This window comes from Oncorhynchus keta, unplaced genomic scaffold, assembly GCF_023373465.1.
Source record: "Oncorhynchus keta strain PuntledgeMale-10-30-2019 unplaced genomic scaffold, Oket_V2 Un_contig_6954_pilon_pilon, whole genome shotgun sequence".
NCBI lineage: Eukaryota > Metazoa > Chordata > Actinopteri > Salmoniformes > Salmonidae > Oncorhynchus > Oncorhynchus keta.
Genome location: NW_026289165.1, coordinates 119,382 through 145,053, shown reverse-complemented (window position 1 = coordinate 145,053; position 25,672 = coordinate 119,382). Strand labels below are relative to the sequence as shown.

General features: G+C 42.2%; 3 protein-coding genes and 1 long non-coding RNA gene across 10 annotated transcripts; 3 read left to right on the top strand and 1 right to left on the bottom strand.

The window, feature by feature from the left end:
• Window positions 1-13: 13 nt before the first annotated feature.
• Window positions 14-11,856, top strand: narfl (nuclear prelamin A recognition factor-like). 3 transcript variants are annotated; one of them, XM_052511540.1, is made up of 11 exons: window positions 14-177; window positions 857-952; window positions 1,279-1,422; window positions 1,570-1,699; window positions 1,821-1,955; window positions 5,804-5,922; window positions 8,559-8,688; window positions 8,809-8,881; window positions 9,024-9,161; window positions 9,491-9,648; window positions 9,981-11,856. In XM_052511540.1, exons 1-11 carry the CDS (start codon window positions 112-114, stop codon window positions 10,220-10,222), a joined length of 1,431 nt encoding a protein of 476 aa, XP_052367500.1. In that variant the 5' UTR covers window positions 14-111; the 3' UTR covers window positions 10,223-11,856. The 3 variants fall into 3 exon arrangements, with proteins under 3 accessions (XP_052367500.1, XP_052367499.1, XP_052367501.1); XM_052511539.1 differs by having other exon boundaries at window positions 1,567-1,699; XM_052511541.1 differs by lacking the exon at window positions 14-177 and adding an exon at window positions 546-593 and having other exon boundaries at window positions 1,567-1,699.
• LOC127926130 (uncharacterized) lies at window positions 1,968-5,804 on the top strand. 5 transcript variants are annotated; one of them, XR_008123363.1, is made up of 4 exons: window positions 1,968-2,815; window positions 4,204-4,698; window positions 5,235-5,603; window positions 5,668-5,778. It is a non-coding gene; the product is annotated as an uncharacterized LOC127926130 (long non-coding RNA). The 5 variants fall into 5 exon arrangements; XR_008123362.1 differs by having other exon boundaries at window positions 1,968-3,077; XR_008123361.1 differs by having other exon boundaries at window positions 1,968-3,174.
• hagh (hydroxyacylglutathione hydrolase) lies at window positions 11,772-17,027 on the bottom strand. The gene is made up of 9 exons (XM_035758875.2): window positions 16,860-17,027; window positions 16,006-16,196; window positions 15,842-15,906; window positions 15,572-15,689; window positions 15,382-15,490; window positions 13,889-13,992; window positions 13,558-13,659; window positions 12,949-13,028; window positions 11,772-12,715 (listed from the first exon to the last, which is right to left on the bottom strand). Exons 1-9 carry the CDS (start codon window positions 16,930-16,932, stop codon window positions 12,616-12,618), a joined length of 942 nt encoding a protein of 313 aa, XP_035614768.2. The 5' UTR covers window positions 16,933-17,027; the 3' UTR covers window positions 11,772-12,615.
• Window positions 17,028-17,109: 82 nt separating this feature from the next.
• On the top strand, window positions 17,110-18,661 carry fahd1 (fumarylacetoacetate hydrolase domain containing 1). The gene has a single exon (XM_035758878.2). The coding sequence runs from the start codon at window positions 17,382-17,384 to the stop codon at window positions 18,036-18,038; it is 657 nt and encodes a 218-aa protein (XP_035614771.2). The 5' UTR covers window positions 17,110-17,381; the 3' UTR covers window positions 18,039-18,661.
• The last annotated feature ends 7,011 nt before the right edge of the window (window positions 18,662-25,672 follow it).

Here is a 25,672-nt window from a genome sequence, read left to right as displayed (position 1 = left end):
TTTAAAAATACCAAGTATTACATCTGATTGGTATGAGAGAAGCACATTCTCTGACGAAACATCTTTACGACACTCAAAGTAAACACAAACTGCTTTACAGCAGCACTAAACATGGTGTCCCAATTTAGCGGTGTTTTGCAGTTGACAGATCTAGATGATTTTATCACTCCTTCCCAGGTAAATAACACTTAACCATACAACAATCATGCTATTAAACACGTTTTACATAATTTTAGCATAGGTATAATGTGGTTATTTTAATGTTAATGACTCACTGGTCGCCACTCTCAGTAGCTAGTTAGCTAGCTAGCTACTGTAGTTAGCTAACCTCTAAAGTACTGGCTAGTTGTCAAATAGAGTATGATCTGTCCAACTCCAAATGCGTATATTGCGTTATTGGCATTGCTGTGTAAATTGATTGAAGCAATGGTGGTTTTCAATTGAACCCGCTTTTGTTCTTTTTTTAACCTAGTTAACTCGTAGCGGATGCTGGTGGGGGAGTTTTAGGAGGACAGGCTCATTGTAATGAATGGAATGAGATCATTAGAATGGATTCAAAGATGTTGTTTCCTTCCAGCCTCCTCTACTACCTAGTTGGTTTGCGCTCTCGCTAGGTCATCGAAATGACATGTGACTCATTTGACTAGCTAACGTTAACTAGTTAACTTCCTAGGTTGAATAACTTAGCCAAAGATGTCCACTTTTATCTGTCATCAGACACACCATTAGTTCCTTTTACTTTAATTTAATTGGTCCTTGTACTGTAAGCACGATGTGACTAAGCTAGCTAGTATTGTTTGCTATTGTACTTTCCCCCATAAACTGATTGCTACTTGCTCCCCTTGTCCTTTCTTAGGAATGTGTGAAACCAGTCAAGGTGGAGAAGAAGCAAGGCAGATCTGTGGCTAAAATTCAAATAGAAGATGATGGGAGCTATTTCCAGGTTACACAGGTGCATATGCTTCAATGTTTCCCACATAGTGACCACAGCTGGAGCTGTGATGATGTTACATTGACTAACATGTCAACTGGCATGAGCCTACTTCACTGAGGGTGAATCTCAAAACGTTCTTGTTGCTCTTCTCATCTCTCCTTCACCTGAACTTGTTCTGAAGACAGGATCGGTAAAAGCAATATGGCTGCCTTATGGGATTTGTTTTGTCAAGTACTTTCTCAAATTCATTTAAGTAGCAGATGCTACTTTTTGAGACAAACATTTTCTTTCTCACTGTTAACCTACAGTAAAATATTACTCCAACTTGTTCTTTGTGTCTCCAGGATGGTGGAAAGCAGAAGCTGGAGAAAGCTAAGATCACTCTGAATGACTGCCTGGCCTGCAGTGGCTGCATCACCTCAGCTGAGAGTGTCCTTATCACACAGCAGAGTCATGAAGAGATTTACAGGGTGCTACGCAACAACAAGGTAGTGTGTGTGTGTGTGTTGGCATCCATCTGAAGACCCACAAACAGGACCCACCAGTCATACTCAACCCAGCGTGTTTAGGGATGATGATGGTGTCTGTATCTGTCTCTTCTGTGTGTAACTAGTCTCCCTTCATCTCCCCAGCAGGCAGGTGTAGCAGAGCAGAAGGTGGTGGTGGTGTCTGTGTCCCCACAGTCCAGAGCCTCCCTGGCAGCACGCTACGGCCTGAGCAGCAGTGAGGCAGGCAGGAGACTCACCGCCTTCTTCAAGGGTCTGGGTGAGTGCGAAGGTTAAAAGATAAACCTTTGTGTATCTGTGTAATATAGGACATCGGTTTATCTGACACATTAGTGAGACACATTATATTTAAATAAAATATACTGACTGTTGTGTTTCAGGGGTTCACCACGTGTTTGACACCAGCTTCAGCAGGACCTTCAGCCTGTTGGAGAGTCAGAGAGAGTTTGTGGAGCGTTTCCATCGGAAGGAGCAAGACAAGCAGGCCCTGCCCATGCTGGCCTCTGCCTGCCCAGGTAACCAGCTGTACCTCAACACCTTAACTAGCCTCTATCTCCAGGTCAGAATCCTTCCAAATATATAATATATAAAATATATGCCATTTAGCAGACGCTTTTATCCAAAGCGACTTACAGTCATGTGTGCATACATTCTACGTATGGGTGGTCCCGGGAATCGAACCCACTACCCTGGCGTTACAAGCGCCATGCTCTACCAACTGTGCTACAGAAGGTTCCAATAGAACTTCAGAAACCAGGCCCCAATTTCACAAAGTTCATCAGATTAGAAGTGGTGGGTACTTATATTTGTCCTGTTTCACACATGTACAAGTGTGTTTTAATTTGAAATGTGTTTTTTTGCATATGCCAACTCCCTCTGAGACACCCTAGGAGAGTGTGGTCACGGCCAGAAGAGGGAATAAGAGGGGGGACAGATCATCTCCTACTCTGAGACACTTTATAAATACAGGCCCTGGTCTCTTCCAGGTTCCAGTAATAATACAGGCTTGTCTTCAGGTTCATGAATAATACAGGCTTGTGTTGTCTTCAGGTTCATTAATAATACAGGCTTGTCTTCAGGTTCATTAATAATACAGGCTTTTGTTGTCTTCAGGTTCATTAATAATACAGGCTTGTCTTCAGGTTCATTAATAATACAGGCTTGTGTTGTCTTCAGGTTCATTAATAATACAGGCTTGTGTTGTCTTCAGGTCCATTAATAATACAGGCTTGTGTTGTCTTCAGGTCCATTAATAATACAGGCTTGTGTTGTCTTCAGGTCCAGTAATAATACAGGCTTGTGTTGTCTTCAGGTCCATTAATAATACAGGCTTGTGTTGTCTTCAGGTCCAGTAATAATACAGGCTTGTCTTCAGGTCCATTAATAATACAGGCTTGTGTTGTCTTCAGGTCCATTAATAATACAGGCTTGTGTTGTCTTCAGGTCCAGTAATAATACAGGCTTGTCTTCAGGTTCATTAATAATACAGGCTTGTGTTGTCTTCAGGTCCATTAATAATACAGGCTTGTGTTGTCTTCAGGTTCATTAATAATACAGGCTTGTGTTGTCTTCAGGTCCATTAATAATACAGGCTTGTGTTGTCTTCAGGTCCAGTAATAATACAGGCTTGTCTTCAGGTTCATTAATAATACAGGCTTGTGTTGTCTGCAGGTTCATTAATAATACAGGCTTGTGTTGTCTTCAGGTCCAGTAATAATACAGGCTTGTCTTCAGGTTTATTAATAATACAGGCTTGTGTTGTCTTCAGGTCCATTAATAATACAGGCTTGTGTTGTCTTCAGGTCCAGTAATAATACAGGCTTGTCTTCAGGTTCATGAATAATACAGGCTTGTGTTGTCTTCAGGTTCATTAATAATACAGGCTTGTCTTCAGGTTCATTAATAATACAGGCTTTTGTTGTCTTCAGGTTCATTAATAATACAGGCTTGTCTTCAGGTTCATTAATAATACAGGCTTGTGTTGTCTTCAGGTTCATTAATAATACAGGCTTGTGTTGTCTTCAGGTCCATTAATAATACAGGCTTGTGTTGTCTTCAGGTCCATTAATAATACAGGCTTGTGTTGTCTTCAGGTCCAGTAATAATACAGGCTTGTGTTGTCTTCAGGTCCATTAATAATACAGGCTTGTGTTGTCTTCAGGTCCAGTAATAATACAGGCTTGTGTTGTCTTCAGGTTCATTAATAATACAGGCTTGTGTTGTCTTCAGGTCCATTAATAATACAGGCTTGTGTTGTCTTCAGGTCCAGTAATAATACAGGCTTGTGTTGTCTTCAGGTTCATTAATAATACAGGCTTGTGTTGTCTTCAGGTCCATTAATAATACAGGCTTGTGTTGTCTTCAGGTCCATTAATAATACAGGCTTGTGTTGTCTTCAGGTCCATTAATAATACAGGCTTGTGTTGTCTTCAGGTTCATTAATAATACAGGCTTGTGTTGTCTTCAGGTCCATTAATAATACAGGCTTGTGTTGTCTTCAGGTCCATTAATAATACAGGCTTGTGTTGTCTTCAGGTCCAGTAATAATACAGGCTTGTCTTCAGGTTCATTAATAATACAGGCTTGTGTTGTCTTCAGGTTCATTAATAATACAGGCTTGTGTTGTCTTCAGGTCCATTAATAATACAGGCTTGTGTTGTCTTCAGGTCCATTAATAATACAGGCTTGTGTTGTCTTCAGGTCCATTAATAATACAGGCTTGTGTTGTCTTCAGGTCCATTAATAATACAGGCTTGTCTTCAGGTTCATTAATAATACAGGCTTGTGTTGTCTTCAGGTCCATTAATAATACAGGCTTGTGTTGTCTTCAGGTTCATTAATAATACAGGCTTGTGTTGTCTTCAGGTCCATTAATAATACAGGCTTGTGTTGTCTTCAGGTCCAGTAATAATACAGGCTTGTCTTCAGGTTCATTAATAATACAGGCTTGTGTTGTCTTCAGGTTCATTAATAATACAGGCTTGTGTTGTCTTCAGGTCCAGTAATAATACAGGCTTGTCTTCAGGTTCATTAATAATACAGGCTTGTGTTGTCTTCAGGTCCATTAATAATACAGGCTTGTGTTGTCTTCAGGTCCAGTAATAATACAGGCTTGTCTTCAGGTTCATTAATAATACAGGCTTGTGTTGTCTTCAGGTTCATTAATAATACAGGCTTGTGTTGTCTTCAGGTTCATTAATAATACAGGCTTGTGTTGTCTTCAGGTCCTGTAATAATACAGGCTTGTGTTGTCTTCAGGTTCATTAATAATACAGGCTTGTGTTGTCTTCAGGTCCATTAATAATACAGGCTTGTGTTGTCTTCAGGTCCATTAATAATACAGGCTTGTGTTGTCTTCAGGTCCATTAATAATACAGGCTTGTGTTGTCTTCAGGTTCATTAATAATACAGGCTTGTGTTGTCTTCAGGTCCATTAATAATACAGGCTTGTGTTGTCTTCAGGTCCATTAATAATACAGGCTTGTGTTGTCTTCAGGTCCTGTAATAATACAGGCTTGTGTTGTCTTCAGGTCCATTAATAATACAGGCTTGTGTTGTCTTCAGGTCCATTAATAATACAGGCTTGTGTTGTCTTCAGGTTCATTAATAATACAGGCTTGTCTTCAGGTTCATTAATAATACAGGCTTGTGTTGTCTTCAGGTCCATTAATAATACAGGCTTGTGTTGTCCGCTAATACAGGCTTGTCTTCAGGTTCATTAATAATACAGGCTTGTGTTGTCTTCAGGTTCATTAATAATACAGGCTTGTGTTGTTCTTCAGGCTTGTGTCCAGGTCCTGTAATAATACAGGCTTGTGTTGTCTTCAGGTCCATTAATAATACAGGCTTGTGTTGTCTTCAGGTTCATTAATAATACAGGCTTGTCTTCAGGTTCATTAATAATACAGGCTTGTGTTGTCTTCAGGTCCAGTAATAATACAGGCTTGTGTTGTCTTCAGGTCCATTAATAATACAGGCTTGTGTTGTCTTCAGGTCCATTAATAATACAGGCTTGTGTTGTCTTCAGGTCCATTAATAATACAGGCTTGTGTTGTCTTCAGGTCCATTAATAATACAGGCTTGTGTTGTCTTCAGGTCCAGTAATAATACAGGCTTGTGTTGTCTTCAGGTCCATTAATAATACAGGCTTGTGTTGTCTTCAGGTCCAAATAATACAGGCTGTGTTGTCTTCAGGTCCATTAATAATCAGGCTTGTGTTGTCTTCAGGTCCATTAATAATACAGGCTTGTGTTGTCTTCAGGTCCATTAATAATACAGGCTTGTGTTGTCTTCAGGTCCATTAATAATACAGGCTTGTGTTGTCTTCAGGTCCTGTAATAATACAGGCTTGTGTTGTCTTCAGGTTGGATCTGCTATGCAGAGAAAACCCATGGAGAGTTCATCCTGCCCTACGTCAGCTCCACCCGCTCCCCACAGCAGATGATGGGCTCTCTGGTGAAGGGCTTCTTCGCTGGCCAGCAGGTTGGTAGGGGCTCATTGACACTAGAGTCCTGCATAGGTCTGTTTTTTGGAGCCGCACCCACCCCGCTCCAGCCACATAAAGTCTGAGCCTACCCGACATCAAGAGAGATCTTTCTGTGCAATCCGACCGAGCCGCATAAAGTCTGAGCCTACCCGACATCAAGAGAGATCTTTCTGTGCAATCCGACCGAGCCGCATAAAGTCTGAGCCTACCCGACATCAAGAGAGATCTTTCTGTGCAATCCGACCGAGCCGCATAAAGTCTGAGCCTACCCGACATCAAGAGAGATCTTTCTGTGCAATCCGACCGAGCCGCATAAAGTCTGAGCCTACCCGACATCAAGAGAGATCTTCTGTGCAATCCGACCGAGCCGCATAAAGTCTGAGCCTACCCGACATCAAGAGAGATCTTTCTGTGCAATCCGACCGAGCCGCATAAAGTCTGAGCCTACCCGACATCAAGAAAGATCTTCTGTGCAATCCGACCGAGCCGCATAAAGTCTGAGCCTACCCGACATCAAGAGAGATCTTTCTGTGCAATCCGACCGAGCCGCATAAAGTCTGAGCCTACCCGACATCAAGAGAGATCTTTCTGTGCAATCCGACCGAGCCGCATAAAGTCTGAGCCTACCCGACATCAAGAGAGATCTTTCTGTGCAATCCGACCGAGCCGCATAAAGTCTGAGCCTACCCGACATCAAGAGAGATCTTTCTGTGCAATCCGACCGAGCCGCATAAAGTCTGAGCCTACCCGACATCAAGAGAGATCTTTCTGTGCAATCCGACCGAGCCGCCTAAAGTCTGAGCCTACCCGACATCAAGAGAGATCTTTCTGTGCAATCCGACCGAGCCGCATAAAGTCTGAGCCTACCCGACATCAAGAGAGATCTTTCTGTGCAATCCGACCGAGCCGCCTAAAGTCTGAGCCTACCCGACATCAAGAGAGATCTTTCTGTGCAATCCGACCGAGCCGCATAAAGTCTGAGCCTACCCGACATCAAGAGAGATCTTTCTGTGCAATCCGACCGAGCCGCCTAAAGTCTGAGCCTACCCGACATCAAGAGAGATCTTCTGTGCAATCCGACCGAGCCGCATAAAATTGTTCCGCGAGCTGATCCGTCAACCCTGCCAAATAACATCTATTTATTTAGTGTTTGTGACTCCTGTGTAGTAGGCTAATATTCTTCTTCCCTGCATGAATGAATTTGTCTGCATGTCTATTCAACATGAATTAAGAAGAATATATATATTTTCTTCACTATGCAATGCGTCACATTGACAACTCAAATCGCTTTGTAAAAAGGAGCCTTCCAATTAACCTTCTTACCTCATGCAAGCCTGTAGCCGACATAACGAAACAAGACCTTTAAATTCAATATTGTTTAGATAATCAAATAATTGAATTGAAACTTAAAGGGATTCCCTGGTACTTTTGTATACTTTGTAGCCAGTAGTTCTGAAAGTAGCATCCACGAGCTAAAAGTGGTCCCCGATAATGGTGTACTACATCACATATTTGCAGATATGTGCTCCACGTCATTGCTCTCTCTCTTGCTCTGCTGTGTGTGATTCTTGCTAGTTGTCACTCAAATAGCGATGGGCTGGAACTTGAATTGCTAGAGGGCTGGCACCAGTGGGGGACGTTAGGGAAAATGGCACAACACAGCCTACAGAAAACAGTCGCTTTTAAACTAGGGATTTTGTGGTTAATTGAGGTAAGACAGTAATTCTGCTCATAGATTATCCATATATAAACTACACATTGACACATCCAGCCCAAAGCGGGAGGTTTAAAAAATATTGACAAGTCACTAAAGTACTTATTCCCAGAATAACTAATTTACTCGGCTGCACTTTTACCAGCAGCACTGGTTTAAACGTTATATACGAAAGTCTGAATTAACACAATAATTCACTAATAATTAACTGAATTATCATAAACATAAACAAATACCTGCTTGCACTTGTTGCAGGCTGAGCATCCATCTACCGAGTTGTTGACTGTGTCCATAATGACTCGCGCAGCACCTGTTTCCACCATTGTGTATTCCTCCATCATAACTTTCCTTTATTTGTCCTGTTACTTCAGCCATTTTCGCATGAGATAGGCTAGCCAGGGGAAGTAAACTTGGCAATGTATTCTTACGTGGGGGAAGGGAACATAAGCTCTACATATTTTTATCTACAAATAAAAATGTTTCAGCACAACACAAATAATGGACAGTTCCCTGCTGGTAGCCTTCTGTCTGCCTCACCGCTCACAGAATGGAATTCACATAATGCAAAACGACCAGCTCCTGGGTTTGTAAAAAAAAAAAGTGTTTTCTTGATTTAAAAAGCTTCTGACCTGCAATATAATTGTTCTGAACCGGAAGCCCCCCCCAAAAAAAAAAAAAAATACAATAATTCCGCCAGCTGATGATGCAGGAGTCTGACATTCAGCGATGCAGACTGCAGGGTTAAATATCTAGATGTTAGTTTTGGAATAGACTAAATGGAGTCAGGTGATGTAGAGTAACGTTTAATAGATGATGAGAATATGTGTTCATGTTGGATGAGGATTCTATCATGTCTGTATAGTAGGATGAGATCTTCTAAAGGATATGACTGACAGGTGTGTGTTGTTGTTGTTGCAGGGCCTGAACCCACAGCAGATCTACCATGTGACTGTGATGCCCTGCTATGATAAGAAACTGGAGGCCTCCAGGCCTGACTTCTACCTGGAGGAGGCTGACACCAGAGAGGTGGACTGTGTCATCACTTCAGGTAGGGAGGACATTAAACCACTATGGCAGATAGTATTCAAAGTGTCTGTGGGTTTTCTGTTTTGAATCCCATTTTTAAATGTACATTTTCTGATGTCTGTTTCTGTTTATTTCATGACAGGAGAAGTTCTGAAGATGCTAGAGGAAGAGAAAGTGTTGCTCAGCGATGTGGAGCCAGCCCCATTAGATACAATGTAAGGGTTTGAACCTCATCTTTTACGTATAAATTAATACATACTTGTGTGTCAGGAGAACTCCAGAAGGTGTGTGTGTGTGCAGCGTGCGTCAGAAGAACTCTACACTTGCTGATGTCTGCATGCACTTGTGTGCCTGCAGGTTCAGCAGTGTGTGTGGTGATGAGTTGCTGGGCCATGCAGGGAGCGGTTCAGGAGGATACCTCCATCACGTGTTCACACACGCTGCCAGACAGCTGTTTGGAGAGGAGGTGAAGGAGCTCACCTACAAGACACTCAAGTAAGTCAGTCTGGCCCTGCAGTATTAAAGCCCTGTTAGGAGCTCACCTCTGCTAATTGGTTAGCTTTCACTTAGTTGTGTCAACTGTGAAATAGTGCAGGCAAAATACTCAGTCTCTCTTCATTTCCATGAGATGTGCAGGGAAGTCTGTCTCTGCTTCCTATCAGCCATGGATGTATAGATTTGTTGAGAAGAATAACCCTGAGATTAGAGCATGTTTAAGAAACAGCGTTTCTGATTGGACAAATCCAAGTTGTCCTTCCCTGTTTGTCTGATTTCTTGCATTTGGTGCCTAATGAACACAACCCTGATTAACCTGTCCCCTTTAGGAACAAGGACTTCCAGGAGGTGACCCTGGAAAGGGACGGTGTGGTCGTGCTGCGTTTCGCCGCAACCTACGGTTTCCGCAACATCCAGAACCTGGTGCAGAAACTCAAGAGGGGAAAGTCACCCTACCACTTCGTAGAGGTCATGGCCTGTCCGTCAGGTGAGGAAAGAGGAGGCTTTGTTTGTTGGTTTACATTTGCGTTTAATATAAACACAAGATACTATATAAAAATGCATGTTTTTTTTCATCCCACATTCAAGTGGGTGGAATTGAATTATGTCTTGTCCATTGATTTATTTACTGCTATGGTTGAAGTCTCTATTCTACATCTGCACAGAAGCTACCACAGGCATCAGCTAGTGTTAGAAAGCACACTGCGTGAATTCCCCTGGGGAATGGTTCCTGTTTGTAATCACATTTTTGTGGTTCGAGTCAAAGTGAACTTGTAAAACCAGTTGTGTGTTGTCTTTCCTCACTGTGTGTGTATACAGGTTGTCTGAATGGGGGAGGCCAGGTGAAGCCCTTACCAGATCAGAACAACAAGGAGTTGCTGCAGCAGGTGGAGGATCTGTACAAGGAGGAGCGCCCTCTAGTGCCAGAGGAGGACCAGCACGTGGCAGAGCTTTACCAGTCCTGGCTACAGAGTGTAGGAGAGGAGAGAGCCAGGGAGCTGCTGCACACACAGTACCATGCAGTGGACAAGGCCACCAACGGACTCCTTGTCAAATGGTGAAGAAGAGGGTGAAAGGATGTTGAAGGGTTTCTGTAAGTGAATGGTCTGTCCTCAAGTGTCAGGGTGCATCTCAAGTGTCTAAAGTAGCCCTCTCTGTTTCATCTCCATTGAGTTTAACACAGGTTAGGTGGAAGCAACATGGCCGGTTCTTGTTGGGTATTTTCTGTCACCTGTCTTAGTTCTTTAATATCAGTAGAAATAAAGAAAAAGGCATGATGCCCATACATTTTGTCTATTGAGATGCATCCCTATTCTAGGATTATTTGAACCATTGAGTGAAATCATACAACTTGACCTTGGGTTAATGTTTATGCTCCATCTGTACTGGATGACTGAATGTAGCACTTTCCTTCACCGTCTCTTTGTCTCTCTCCTCTCTGCTTTTAAGGACCCCCCATTTCTTTTCTCTGTCTATCCATCCCTCTCATCCATCCTTCTGTCTGTGCTTAAAGGACTGTCTGTCAGATCAAATAGAGCATTATCGCCAAGTCCTTAATTACTGTGGTGGCCTGTCATTTATTTATTTGAAAATAAAAGAGAGCCGCACACTCTAGGAGCTCAGATGCAAAAATTTGATGAAGACAGCTTGGTTGTCGAAACGTTGGTAATTCAATTTTTGCATCTGAGCTCCTAGTGTGCGGCTCTCTTTTATTTTCAAGTTTTCAACTCCGCTAGCCAGCACGCTAGCCAGCACGCTAGCCAGTACGCTAGCCAGCACGCTAGCCCCAGCACGCTAGCCAGTACGCTAGCCAGCACGCTAGCCAGTACGCTAGCCAGCACGCTAGCCAGCCCAGCACGCTAGCCAGTACGCTAGCCAGCACCTTGCCTAAATAGGTGTGCGTTTATTTTTCTTCTAGATCTGTCATTTATTTATACCAACATAAAGCCTGTATACATTCAGGCTATAGATTATATACGCACAAGCTCATTCATACCAGACCACTGGCATGGTTGGACAATTATTACTACATTTAAGTGTGCACTAATTATGAATACGGCAGCAAATTCTGTTATTTCTCTTGTATGCACTGAAAAGTATTTGGACTCTTGAAATGTTTTCTAATGGAATATTTTAGAAAGATTTGAGTTTAAATGTATATCATTTCTGCCTTATTTATAATAAATCTAGGATACATATTTTGCATATTAAAATGTTAGTGTAACTTTCAAGTACGTTATTCACCATGTACCAGCACTCATTGATATACATACTGACACGATACTAAGGAACAGTTTTAGCTGTAGAAATTAGAATACACTTTCAATATTTACATTCATGTTTTCAGTGTTTTCTTCCTTTGTATGGCATGGTGAGAACAAGAGGCACATACCTTCATACGGTATGCTCTGTCAGTTAAGCAGCTAGGTTCAACCATTTAATATGGACTAAGTAATATTAGCAATGTCAAAATATATTGCTTATATATTAAACTAAATGTTTAGCAGCTCTTTTGTTATAGATATGTGGTGAAATGTTTAATACAGAATGTCAAGCAAACATCATCGTTTTACCCTAAGAATTCTGCAAGCGGGTAATAGTCATTAGGGATATGAATAGAAACAATCTGCTTTATTGCTTTTTCTGTGAAGGAGACAATGGAGCTTTTAATAAAACCTATGCATCACGAACTTCACATTGGCACTCAAAGCCTGATATGTGTGTATGTGTATATATATATGGAGCTTTTGATTAACAAAGAGCATAAGTTGTCTTATTTTCTATATTGTGAGAGATGTTAGGAAGCGCTTCAGTCTTGATTTTCTATATGTCCAGCAATCACACTAAGGTAGCCCTGGCTTCTCTAAAGGGACTATACCCCAAACCTCTGAAATATTGTCTTGAGTGAATATACCATAGTAAAGTAAAACACTTGATAAGAAACCTTTATACAGAGACAAAGTCTAAATTAATTTACAAACATTGCACATTAAGACAATCTACTTATTCAAGCTTCACCCTGCTCTTTATAGTTTGGTTTTGCTTCTGCAGATAAGAATTGTTGGGGTTTATTAAAATATTATTTTTCACATGACAGAATATCAATACTGTATTCACTCTACATCAAACTGTACATTTCAGTAATCAAACCTGATTAAAAGCTAAATGAAAACTTAATTCAAGTCAAGATTCTTGAATCAATCTTCTGCAATACACATCAAATTGTATTCTGTAAATCCAGTTTATACTCAATCTCTAGTCTTCCTCGTGACGAGACTACAATGTTTTGCTTGATGCTTGCATTAGGTCTACAAGCTAATGTACAGAATGTTGAAATGTAGTAAATACAGTATTTTATGTAGTGTAGGAAATATTTTGCCATAGTTGTTAGTAACAAGTCCAGTGCACTGGTACGCATGTAGTGGAACGGATTTCACTAGACTCCATTCTGCAGTCAGTCCTTGGGGACCCGGAAGCCATCTTTCTCCTTACGGAGACTCCTCATGGTTTCAACAGGGTCATTCTGCCCAGCATGCTCTTGCACAGACTTCTCTCTGGAATAGAAAGGAAAGAATGTCACTTCAATTATTTCACTACATACAGAGTGAGCATTGGCACTTTCATTTCCATGCTAAAAATCCTCTCCCTCATCTTCCCTGCATTCCTCTATGACACAAAGCTGAAGAGGGTACTTGTGGATTGTCTGATGCTCGTATAAGAGATCAGTGCTGTTTGTGCCCACTTGAGCAAGTGCTTTATAAAAATGTCCATCATTAGTTGTACTTACTTCACTCTCATAAAGGGGTTGAATTTGAATTCTTCAGCCACAGTGGAGGGGATGGTTGGTTCTCCATTACTGACTTTCTCCTACGGATTTAATAAAAAGCAGATTCTACATTTTCTTGATTAAAGATCACCATGGCCATGTGTTCACACACAAAATGTCCAATGCAGCTGTTTATCTCAATATCATTTCTGGGTAACAATTCAATAAATTAATGTGATTTTAATTTAAAACAATGGTCAAAAATAGCTTAGCAAAAGGGACATTTCTAAATATTTAGCTATGACTGTCTTGGAGTGATCTGAGTGGGAGGGGAAAACTGAACATTTGTTATTGGCAGAGAGGTTTGGAACCCTTTCTTATTGGTCTATTAACCAATTTACCACATGGTGATTTCACCATGGAAGGCCAAAACTCCATCCTACCAAAAACAGCAGAAATTTCAGACAATCTTTTAAAAGCAGCTCTTACACTAAGGGCATTAATCATACTTTTTTTTTTTTTTTTACAATTTCACAGTATTATTCCAACCTCAGTGAGGAAATGTATAAAACCCAGGGAAATCATGTGTTTGACTGCACTGGGCCTTTAATGAAATGTATCAAGATATACCTTTGCCCATGCTAGTTTTTTCTTGATGACCTCGTTGTCGGGCTCCACATGTCGAGCGAACTTCAGATTGTTGATGGTGTACTCATGACCACAGTAAACACGCTGGAACACAAACACACTATTGTTCCCATCTGCTGCGTGACTGTCATGTTAACACGACAGAGTTTGTCAGCACACGTGCTTGGTCACATATAATGTAATAATAACTGACCGTTTCTAACCTAGAAAAGACAGACACTGAATAGTGTTAATCCAGTAGCTGTCATTACATGTAAAGAAAGTGATCATATGTAGAAGTTAATTTAACACAGTGTGATAGAGGTATATTTACTGTTTCAGGGGGCAGACGTCCCAGCACGTCTATCAATGCCCTGTACATCTGTTCAGCTGTACCCTCAAAAAACTTCCCACAGCCAGCAACAAACAGTGTGTCCCCTAAACAGGAAGATAACAGGAAGATAACAAGGGTCAAAGGGCTGCCATGAAAACCTGCTGTTATTGTGAAGTGGAAACGTCCAGAAGCAACAACGGCTCAGCCGTGAAGTGGTAGGTAGACCACACAAGCTCACAGAACGGGACCACAGAGAAGCACATAAAAATCATCTGTAACACTCACTACCAAGTTCTTAACTGCCTCTGGAAGCAACGTCAACACAAGAACCGTTTGTCAGGCGCTTCATGAATCGGTTTCCATGGCCTAACAGCCACACACAAGCCTAAGATCGCCATGCGCAATGCCAAGCATTGGCTGGAGTGGTGTAAAGCTCGTCGCCATTAGACTCTGGAGCAGTGGAAACGGGTTCTCTGGAGTGATGAATCACGCTTCACCATCTGGCAGTCCGACGGGCAAATCTGGGTTTGGTAGATAACAGGAGAACGCTACCTGCCCCAATACATAGTGTCAACTGTAAAGTTTGGTGGAAGAGAAATAATGGTGTGGGGCTGTTTCTCATGGTTCAGGCTAGGCCCCATAGTTTCAGTGAAGGGAAATCGTAACACTACAGCATACAATAACATTCTAGACAATTAAATGTTTCCAACTTTGTAGCAACAGTTTGGGAAAGGCCCTTTCCTGTTCCAGCATGACAACGCCCAGTGCACAAAGAGGTCCATACAGAAATGGTTTGTCGAGACCGGTGTCAAAGACCTTGACTGGTCTGCAGAGCCGTGACTTCAACCCCATCGAACACCTTTGGGATGAATTGGAACGCCGGCCTCGTCGCCCAACATCAGTTCCCGACCTCACGTCATGGCTGAATGGAAGCAAGTCCCCGCAACAATGTTCCAACATCTAGTGGAAAGCCTTACCAGAAGACTGGAGGCTGTTATAGCAACAAAAGGAGGACCAACTCTATATTAATGCCCATGATTTTGGAATGAGATGTTCGACGAGCAGGTGTCCACACACTTTTGGTCATGTAGTGTACCTCAGGAATGGCTGAAAGAACCAATTTGGAAAGAATGGGGTTTTAGGATAAATGCAGAAAATAAGGTCTGAGGTTAACACAGGCTCAGGAGAGCTTATACATTTTGTTCTATGACAATATCAGTCAGTTAACATGACCTTTATGAATTATGAATTCTTTATGTGCTGTTTTGATTACTAAATGCTTTAAAATTCACAAAGGGACCTTAGCTGACATATATTATCTCATAGAACAAATCGTATAAGATCTCATAAGGCTGTGTTTACCACAGTTCTTATTTTCGGCTTTTATCCAAAACCCCTTTTAATTTCCCACGGGCTTTAGCCAACATGCCATTACTATTGCTCTCTATTACAGTAGGTGATACAGTCAAATTGGAAAGATACCAGTAGCTTACCTGTGAAGACAGCTGGAGGCTCAGTGCTGTTGTCTTTGGTCACAAGGTAGCAAATGTGGCCAGTGGTGTGGCATGGCGTAAACAAACACTTGACTGTAAGTGAACCAACCTGGCAATGAAATAGACAGGTGTTTTGTTTGAGGTCTGTTATGGTTATTCTTCTGGTAGTTACTCAGGTATAAGGCCTTACTTTGAATGTGTTGGAGTGTTTGACTTTCTTAGTGAGGGCATCCACCCGGTCATCTCCTCCGTACACAGTGAGACCAGGCACCAGCCTCACCATCTTCTCATTGCCTCCCGCATGGTCCCTGTAGAGAGAAGGAGACAACGCATGGTAGAATGGAAATCCTATAATGTCGGTATATCTAATCTCAGTGTTATTGGACTGCTCACAATGGTAATTTTGCTGAGTCATTTGCACTGAGTGATATTCAAAACAATGATTGACATCTGGACTTACCAATGGTGATGGGTGGTCAGAACTGTTGTAAGTCTCACACCGTGCTTTCTGATAGCTTCTACAACCTGAAGAGACAATCAAATTATTATAAAATTGTATATACATAATATCCTACTGTTGATCCATCAAAACAAACCTACAGCAGGCTATATTTCATTTCATACCTTCACTGGTTCAACTGGGTCTATGATGGCAGCTTCCTTTGACTCCTCATCAATGAGAAGGTACATGTAGTTGTCAGTGAGGGCTGGCAGCAGTTCTACCTTCATGTCGCTCTGCTCCACCAGTAAAGACTTCCTTATCGGGATATCAGGAGCTTCCTTGTGTAGAAGGGCTGCTTGGACGTGCGCAGGGGCTACACAATATTTACAAAAATATAAATAGTTGACATAATATTAACCAATCCATTTTCGTGAAAAATACAGTTCACATACAGGGTAAACAGACGGTAAACGTGCTTACAATGCACACAAGGGCTACGTGGTTCTTGGATAACAGCCAAGTAAAGTTTAGCTATTGTAACCCTGTCAGAGACAGCTTGTTCTCAATTTATTCAAGCTGTCATTCACATGAAAGTAAACAAGTAAGCCAGAGAACACAAAACCAAAGTACTATGGAGTAAGATCAGAATAATACATTCAAATAACTGGAATCCCATGGTTTGCAAATATTTCGATGCTGCCAAATTCTATGCATAGTAGCTAAGCCTTCAGTTCAGTCTGTGTGTGAGAGAATTGTAAGAGGAAATGCCAGACAAGGAAGGGGATGATGTAATAGCATCAGGGGCTTGCTAAGCGCTAATCAACACCAGTTAGCTAGCCCGGGACAGCTGCTTCAAAGATATATGGCTGCTTTGACAGTAGCTAGCTAGCATTTGAATATGCTGTGTAAATTACAAATATGAAAGCTAGCTAACCTTACGTTGGCGTGCCATTAGTGACAGCTCGTTTAGAAACTTTCAGGGTTGTTATGTAGCTGTGTAAAGAACCTAAAAGATCGGGATGTGAGCGAAACATACCAATTTTATACGTTGCAGCGGCTCCAAGAACGCCAAGAGTGCAGGCACTCGCTACCAGTGACCGGTAAAACATAGCCAGCAACACTGTAGCTGTTTGCTAATATCGCAATCGCATGTACAGGAACCAAACACGTTTGGTTTAAAGAGTTCCGCCTTCTTTAACGTTGACCTCCACAGATACGCCAATCGAATGCGAGGGGAGTAGCTCGTGAATATCAGCTGATAGGCTGGAGAAAGCGAACCCACGGGACCTTACGATGTCATATTTGTAATCAGGATCGAGTTTGTAATATACATGCACTGATTTAGCTTCATTGTAATATTTATATATTGCATTTCATTCGTATCGAAATATCTCATATTTTTGAATGAACTTTTATTATGTAACACGTCACCTTTTTTGTCCACTCTGGGATACCGTACGTTTGACGGGTTTGTTCAAGGAAGCTGCAGCGGGCAAAGGTCGTTTTGATGGTAAGAACTGCTTCGGAGAAGCTGTAGACTTGACAATATTTCTTTACAATGACTTCACGGAATATATCTCGATTTTGGGAGTGGGGAAAGAAGATCATCTGTGTTGGGAGGAACTACGCCGACCATGCAAAGGAGCTGAATAACATCGTCCCAACAGAGCCCGTGTTGTTCCTGAAGACTCCATCTGCATATCTGACAGAGGGCTCACCTATCCTCATTCCCAAATACTCCAACAGTGTAGACCATGAAATCGAGTTGGGGGTGGTCATCGGGAAAGGTGGCACCGCTATCCCCCAATCCTCCGCGATGCAACACGTCGCAGGGTACGCCCTGTGTTTGGATATGACAGCTCGGGACGTCCAGGATGACTGCAAGTCTAAAGGTCTTCCGTGGACTCTGGCCAAAGCGTTCAACACATCTTGTCCCGTCAGTGAATTCATCCCCAAAGAGCGTATACCCGACCCGGGAAACGTGAAGATCTGGCTCAATGTGAACGGCCAGATGCGCCAGAATGGCTGCACCTCTCAGATGATTTTCTCCATTCCCTTTCTCATCAGCTACATCAGTGAGATCATCACCCTAGAAGAGGGGGATCTGATTCTCACAGGGACTCCCAAGGGTGTATCCGCTGTGCAGGTGCACGATGAATTACATGCTGGCATAGATGATGTTGTCAGCATGACTTTTAAAGTTGGCAGACTTTGACAGATCATTAGCAAACTCTTAAAATCTCTGTTTTATGGTACATTTCTGTAATTTGCTTTTAATCAGAGCAGAGAGCTGGATGAAATGTATGGAATTACACTGGAGTCATTAGGCAGGCCTATTTCATGCAGAATGGCCACACTGATCAAGTACATTGTTGCAGTTCTGAAACCAGCAGAGGGCAGTGCTTACTCAAAGATTCGAATACAGAATTACAATGTAGCCTATTAGACAAAAAAAATGTATTGATTTTACAATGGGAAATATGATAGATACAAAACCTGAAGTGTTGTTTTGAATTTCTGGTCCAGTAGATTTCACTAAATCAGATGCTCAACAAGTGGGCCAGGTGCTGATCTTAATCTTATCCGGACCAATTGTTGTTTTCTGCTCTAGACAACAGCCTCTGCCACAGCACATCACTGTGATCACAGTTAGAATGTTCGCCTTCAAATGTCTTTTTCTCCTGTTTGTGAGGAACATTGCCCATGGTATTTTGAACTCCTGTCTACTCTGAATGAATAGGAAAAACAATCATGGGATTTTTCTCTGACAGATCCAATCGTCTTCATAGCCAAATCAGCCTGAAGAAGTAGTCACATTAAACATTTACAGCCTGTTAATTTACTTTTATCATCTCCAACATTTCACAGATGAAATTGAGTCTTCACTACAGTGTCACAGATGAGTGATGTTTGAGATGTGACTTATTGAGGGAGTTTAGGGAGGTTTTTGCTCTAGTTGTGTTGTGAGCCTGCTGCATGTTATCCCATTATAACAGTGGAGAGGAGACTGTCTTCATCCACTGGCTTTATGAGACAGCATATTACACCTGTGTTTTTTTTGGAAGTGATCAGAGTATCAGACTTCTGGCCTGAGGTAACTCCTTGTCACCCTCCATCTCCACTTGAATCTCTATCTTTTGAAGAGGAACAGACTAATGAGCTTTTCACATAACTGAGTCAAACTAACCTGAGCTTTTCTGTACTGAGCTTGCCTAATTATGTGTCCACCATAGTGACTAGTTGATATTGATATCGGAGCCAGCAAAGCTTGATTCGGGTCGGCAGGGTAGTGTGAAAATGGTATGATTTCTTTCAACCTGCAACAACTCTCAACTGGAATGTTTCTTATCATAGGATCAAACAAGCCTTTTTCATTTACAGTGGGGCAAAAAAATATTTAGTCAGCTACCAATTGTGCAAGTTCTCCCACTTAAAAAGATAAGAGAGGCCTGCGATTTTCATCATAGGTACACTTCAACTATGACAGACAAAATTAGGAGAAAAAATCCAGAAAATCACATTGTAGGATTTTTTATGAATTTATTTGCAAATTATGGTGGGAAATAAGTATTTGGTCACCTACAAACAACCAAGATTTCTGGCTCTCACAGACCTGTAACTTCTTCTTTAAGAGGCTCCTCTGTCCTCCACTCGTTACCTGTATTAATGGCACCTGTTTGAACTTGTTATCAGTATAAAAGACACCTGTCCACAACCTCAAACAGTCACACTCCAAACTCCACTATGGCCAAGACCAAAGAGCTGTCAAAGGACACTAGAAACCAAATTGTAGACCTGCACCAGGCTGGGAAGACTGAATCTGCAATAGGTAAGCAGCTTGGTTTGAAGAAATCAACTGTGGGAGCAATTATTAGGAAATGGAAGACATAAAAGACCACTGATAATCTCCCTCGATCTGGGGCTCCACGCAAGATCTCACCCCGTGGGGTCAAAATGTTCACAAGAACGATGAGCAAAAATCCCAGAACCACACGGGGGGACCTAGTGAATGACCTGCAGAGAGCTGGGACCAAAGTAACAAAGCCTACCATCAGTAACACACCACGCCACCAGGGACTCAAATCCTGCAGTGCCAGACGTGTCCCCCTGCTTAAGCCAGTACATGTCCAGGCCCGTCTGAAGTTCGCTAGAGAGCATTTGGATGATCCAGAAGAAGATTGGGAGAATGTCATATGGTCAGATGAAAACAAAATATAACTTTTTGGTAAAAACTCAACTCGTCGTGTTTGGAGGACAAAGAATGCTGAGTTGCATCCAAAGAACACCATACCTACTGTGAAGCATGGGGGTGGAAACATCATGCTTTGGGGCTGTTTTTCTGCAAAGGGACCAGGACGACTGGTCCGTGTAAAGGAAAGAATGAATGGGGCAATGTATCGTGAGATTTTGAGTGAAAACCTCCTTCCATCAGCAAGGGCATTGAAGATGAAACGTGGCTGGGTCTTTCAGCATGACAATGATCCCAAACACACCGCCCGGGCAACGAAGGAGTGGCTTCGTAATAAGCATTTCATGGTCCTGGAGTGGCCTAGCCAGTCTCCAGATCTCAAACCCATAGAAAATCTTTGGAGGGAGTTGAAAGTCTGTGTTGCCCAGCAACAGCCCCAAAACATCACTGCTCTAGAGGAGATCTGCATGGAGGAATGGGCCAAAATATCAGCAACAGTGTGTGAAAACCTTGTGAAGACTTACAGAAATCGTTTGACCTCTGTCATTGCCAACAAAGGGTATATAACAAAGTATTGAGATAAACTTTTGCTATTGACCAAATACTTATTTTCCACCATAATTTGCAAATAAATTCATTAAAAATCCTACAATGTGATTTTCTGGATTTTTTTCTCTCATTTTGTCTGTCATAGTTGAAGTGTACCTATGATGAACATTACAGGCCTCTCTCATCTTTTTAAGTGGGAGAACTTGCACAATTGGTGGCTGACTAAATACTTTTTTGCCCCACTGTAGCTTTTTTTCAGGAAAGGACTCCAGATTTTCAGGCTTTTGTAAATTCTGTCTGACTTGATTACAGTCCGTCATTTCTCAGTTTCTCAAATCCACAGTCAAATGTATCTTCTCATCTGTAACTGGCTCGCGCTGTGCGGCTCAACTGTTGTCTATAATGGCGGTAAATAAGGGCAGCGTGGGTCTGCCAGCTCTGCCCTCTCCGTAACCACGCTGTTCCAGGGGTTTTAACATCTGTTCCAGGTTGAATTACACTTCTCCCACAGGCCTCTGCTATCATGATCAATCACAGTCTCAGCCTGTCTCTCCCTGTAACCTGAGTCTGTGTGTAGTATACACCATCATCATCCCACACCTCAGAGGCATTCTATCACCCAGCCTCACAACTATATGTCCCAGCAGCCTCCAGGGGACTAGAGTTATGTCCAACTTGTTCATCATCATGGCAACTATGAAAGGTTCCGTTTTAATATGTCTTAAGAATCTCACTGTAGCTATAACTGTACCCAACTATCGTCTACGATACAGTCTGGTGAACTATGATTGGGTTATAGCATATGCATATAGGTTATAGCATATGCATGTGTACTCTTTCAGGTGCTCCTTTTTACGAGATATGATTAGCGTCATCTTAGCTTATATGTGTCTGTGGGTATTATCCTCTAGTCTCCTCTCTTAGGCTTGAACAATAGGTTCAAAGCCAAGTGTGGAGCCATGGCTTAGCATTCAGCACAGTGAAATGGCATGTTGTCATCGAGCGAGAGGCCTGAGAAGGTACACTTAACATTCTCAGGGAGTGGATTACCTGCAGTTAGACCACAGCGTGTTTTAAACCAACCCAACACTCACACACTAACACACTTCCCGGGGAAGGACTGCCCGTTCCATGATCTCGCCATCACGGTTGACAACTCCATTGTGTCCTCCTCCCAGAGCGCTAAGAACCTTGGCGTGATCCTGGACAACACCCTGTCGTTCTCAACTAACATCAAGGCGGTGGCCCGTTCCTGTAGGTTCATGCTCTACAACATCCGCAGAGTACGACCCTGCCTCACACAGGAAGCGGCGCAGGTCCTAATCCAGGCACTTGTCATCTCCCGTCTGGATTACTGCAACTCGCTGTTGGCTGGGCTCCCTGCCTGTGCCATTAAACCCTACAACTCATCCAGAACGCCGCAGCCCGTCTGGTGTTCAACCTTCCCAAGTTCTCTCACGTCACCCCGCTCCTCCGCTCTCTCCACTGGCTTCCAGTTGAAGCTCGCATCCGCTACAAGACCATGGTGCTTGCCTACGGAGCTGTGAGGGGAACGGCACCTCAGTACCTCCAGGCTCTGATCAGGCCCTACACCCAAACAAGGGCACTGCGTTCATCCACCTCTGGCCTGCTCGCCTCCCTACCACTGAGGAAGTACAGTTCCCGCTCAGCCCAGTCAAAACTGTTCGCTGCTCTGGCCCCCAATGGTGGAACAAACTCCCCACGACGCCAGGACAGCGGAGTCAATCACCACCTTCCGGAGACACCTGAAACCCCACCTCTTTAAGGAATACCTAGGATAGGATAAAGTAATCCTTCTCACCCCCCCCCCTTAAAAGATTTAGATGCACTATTGTAAAGTGGCTGTTCCACTGGATGTCATAAGAGTAACACCAATTTGTAAGTCGCTCTGGATAAGAGCGTCTGCTAAATGACTTAAATGTAAATGTAAATGTAACAATGATGTCATTCATTGCAGGGCATCAAGCCAGTGGGGTAAAAGTGAGCCAGAGAGTGAAGTCGCTCTTTGAAGAAAGGGAATACCATTGTGAAAAGAAAACACATCATTCTTTCTTTTGAGTGGAGAAACAAAAGCAATTCTGCTGTAGGGTATAGCTTCTGCATTTCTACACAAAAATAAGCCCCAAGTTAACATGACCAAATACTGACACTCACTCAGTCACACAAGAAAGGTATCAGTTACCATTTAACTTGTCTGAAATGCTCCCCCTGCGTGTGAATGCAGAGGTGAGTGTGGTGGATCTTTAAAAGATGACAGGGCTGGTAGCTGTCATTCCAGGAGCAGGCAGAGGTGAGGCACACAGGCAGGAAGGAAGGCAGATGAGTTTTGGAGGTTCATTTTACACAGACACACTACAACACCTTCATCCATCCTCAGCACTCATCAGCAACTCATGACTGGGTGGTAGGGGTAGTAGCAGGTAGTTATCTCTCCTCTCTTGGCTTGAGGACACTGAGTTCCTGCATTTGGGTTCATACAGACAGCAGCTCCCACCTTTTTTGTCGATTTCTCACCCCAAGCTCAAGCTCATCTGTAGGCTGGCGGTGATTGGTAAACAGTAGACAACTTAATTATTTTTATTGTGTCTGTTCATGTGAAGTCATTTTTCAAGTACTATTGAGAAGGTCCTATAGACTTGACTTTGAGAGTCCTATAGAGTTTTTTCATAGTCTTGCCATGTCTGCGTTTAGGAAATGACAGTTCGTGATGTTCTACTTGCGTGCTGTGCTGTGCTGTATGTATGTCACCAGACTGTACTGTGGTGTGGCCATCCTAAGAAAGCAGACGCCACAGGCACACACAGCTCGTGGAAAGAGTGAGGGAGGATTCAATATCACATGCATGACAACAAGGCACAGATATGTCCACATGGCAACGAATAGGAAACTACCGAGGAATAGATAGTATGGGATTTCATTGCTGGCAATTTGCTGAGAAAAATATTGTGTGTAAGTTTGGATTGTTTGTGTGTGTAAGTTTGGATTGTTTGTGTGTGTAAGTTTGGATTGTTTGTGTGTGTAAGTTTGGATTGTTTGTGTGTGTGTACGTCTGTATGTCTGTCAGTCTAGGAAACCAATAGTTACATAGTTTATCTTCTTGTCCGCTTCATAAATGTCCTAATTAATGATGGAATCTTTGACTATAGTTGATCTCACACATGGAAGTAATTACTTTGTGTTCAAGTCAATCCATCATAAATAATGTATAAGTGGGTGGTTGGGTTTAATAAAACCATGGAACATATCAAGAACCAATTAGTGCTTTATATAGACATGGCAAAGCTTTACCATAGACTTATATAAAACTTGTCCTATACCATGGTACTTATATACTGACTTATGGCAGAATGGAGTCCTTGGCAGCTGAAATTGAACCGTGTAACATAACAGGTGTGCACTTCATTAAGGCTTAGCACGGTAGCACCTGAAAGGGGGGTACAATGTGGTGGATCTTTCTGTAGAAAGAGTTCTACATGGAACCCAAAAGGGTTCTATCTGGAATCAAAAATGGTTCTTCTATAGAACCCTTTTGGGTTCTAGATAGCACCTTTTTTTCTAAGAGTGTAGGGCTCATCGTCTCTGAAGGTACTATGCTATCAATTGAAGACATATTCAACGGTGCACTAGGTAGTAGATGTATATTTTGAGGCAATCTCTAGTCTTAAATAATTCGGTGATATCATTGTGCTTTTTAGATGTTAAGTGATATAGATTCAGTTGTTAGTGAAAACAGAATGCCTGGAAAGTGGTGACTGTCGACAGTACTGTAGAAAATAATTTATTTAAAACCCTGTCATAGTTTCAAGTGTGAAGTTTTCTCCTCCAATTGATAATAGCAATTTAGCTCTGCACCTTGCCATTTCTGGGTGTCTGCCATCCAATGAAATGTAATTGTGTGATTTTTCCAAAAAAGACCCAATAAGCTAATTATAAATGACTGGCAACTTGGATGCTAAGTGGTATTGAAGCAAGAGTTTTGTCCTGAAATAGTATGAAGTCCCATTGTAAAAATTCCTAATCCCCATCTCTAAAAAACATTTCCTGAAACAGGCTTACTCACCACCGGTTTAAAGTTAAACCATTTTGACCCAAATGACTCTGAACAATTAAAGCCAGAGTCACTCTTTTAACAAGATACAGTGTACCACCCTAACCACAGAGTGAGTGGAGTCTTGTAGAACGGACTGTCTTCATTTATGAGTAATCAAAAGAAACCTCTTTTACACTGTAACCCTGCTTTTATCTGGTGTGGACAAATCAGCCTTTTTTCTTCAAACTGAGAACCCTCAAAATCGTTCAACCCTCCTTCGTGACTGGTTCTGATTAGTCTGCCTTATGCCCATATACGTCTCATCCGTCCCTTATGCAAAATATATAGGTCCCTCATCACGGTTCATCTCCAATAATTACAGGGCTGTAACCGTATCCACGTCAGGTGATTTTCATAAGGATAAACAAATCCACAATGCTAGGAAGTGATGGCATGCATCACATTTGGGCCTCATTCTTAAGAGCTGCATACCACTAGGGCCACAACAAATGACCTAGTTGGGGAACGGAAGACATTACGGTCTATGAACCTGTAATTGAATTGATGTTCCCCTTCAGTCATGTACGGGTTTTATAGGTCTACATTGTTAAAACCTCCATCCTCTTCAATGTAAACAAATCAGTCAGAACAACTGGATCACAGTTTCCCTCTGGGTTTATCTGTGGAATTATCTGTGTATGGAAACTGAAGTGCAATGATTGATTATTGTACACTACAGTAATACTACAGTCATAGCATCACAGTTTGTCATTTCTGTTGGATAACTTAGTAGAGTCTTCTAAACTACAAAATCCCCCTTTTGGCTCGCGTATGAGAAATGATGTCTTGGTACTACTGTTTTCACGATGGGGCGCAATGATGTCAGGGTTGTTTTACGATGGCATGTTCAATGTAACCAGGATGGAGTCTTTGACTGTCTACATGATCTGTCACATTACCAGACTTATTAAAGGGCTGAATCATATCTAGCAGATACATAGATCTTCAGTACATAGAGCCGTCAATTCGGATGCCGACAGTGGATATCAATGAGAGTTAT

What these genes read in the sequence shown, in the direction of transcription:
- fahd1 (XM_035758878.2), top strand. Translation starts at nt 17,382, where the DNA reads ATGACTTCACGGAATATATCTCGATTTTGGGAGTGGGGAAAGAAGATC.
- hagh (XM_035758875.2), bottom strand. Translation starts at nt 16,932, where the DNA reads ATGTTTTACCGGTCACTGGTAGCGAGTGCCTGCACTCTTGGCGTTCTT. An exon ending in GCCTCCAGCTGTCTTCACAG is followed by an intron (nt 13,993 to 15,381) that starts GTAAGCTACTGG and finishes CTTCCTGTTTAG; the next exon opens with GGGACACACTGTTTGTTGCT. An exon ending in AAAAACTAGCATGGGCAAAG is followed by an intron (nt 13,029 to 13,557) that starts GTATATCTTGAT and finishes TTAAATCCGTAG; the next exon opens with GAGAAAGTCAGTAATGGAGA.
- narfl (XM_052511539.1), top strand. Translation starts at nt 112, where the DNA reads ATGGTGTCCCAATTTAGCGGTGTTTTGCAGTTGACAGATCTAGATGAT. An exon ending in GGGTGCTACGCAACAACAAG is followed by an intron (nt 1,423 to 1,566) that starts GTAGTGTGTGTG and finishes TCATCTCCCCAG; the next exon opens with CAGGCAGGTGTAGCAGAGCA. An exon ending in CTCACCTACAAGACACTCAA is followed by an intron (nt 9,162 to 9,490) that starts GTAAGTCAGTCT and finishes TGTCCCCTTTAG; the next exon opens with GAACAAGGACTTCCAGGAGG.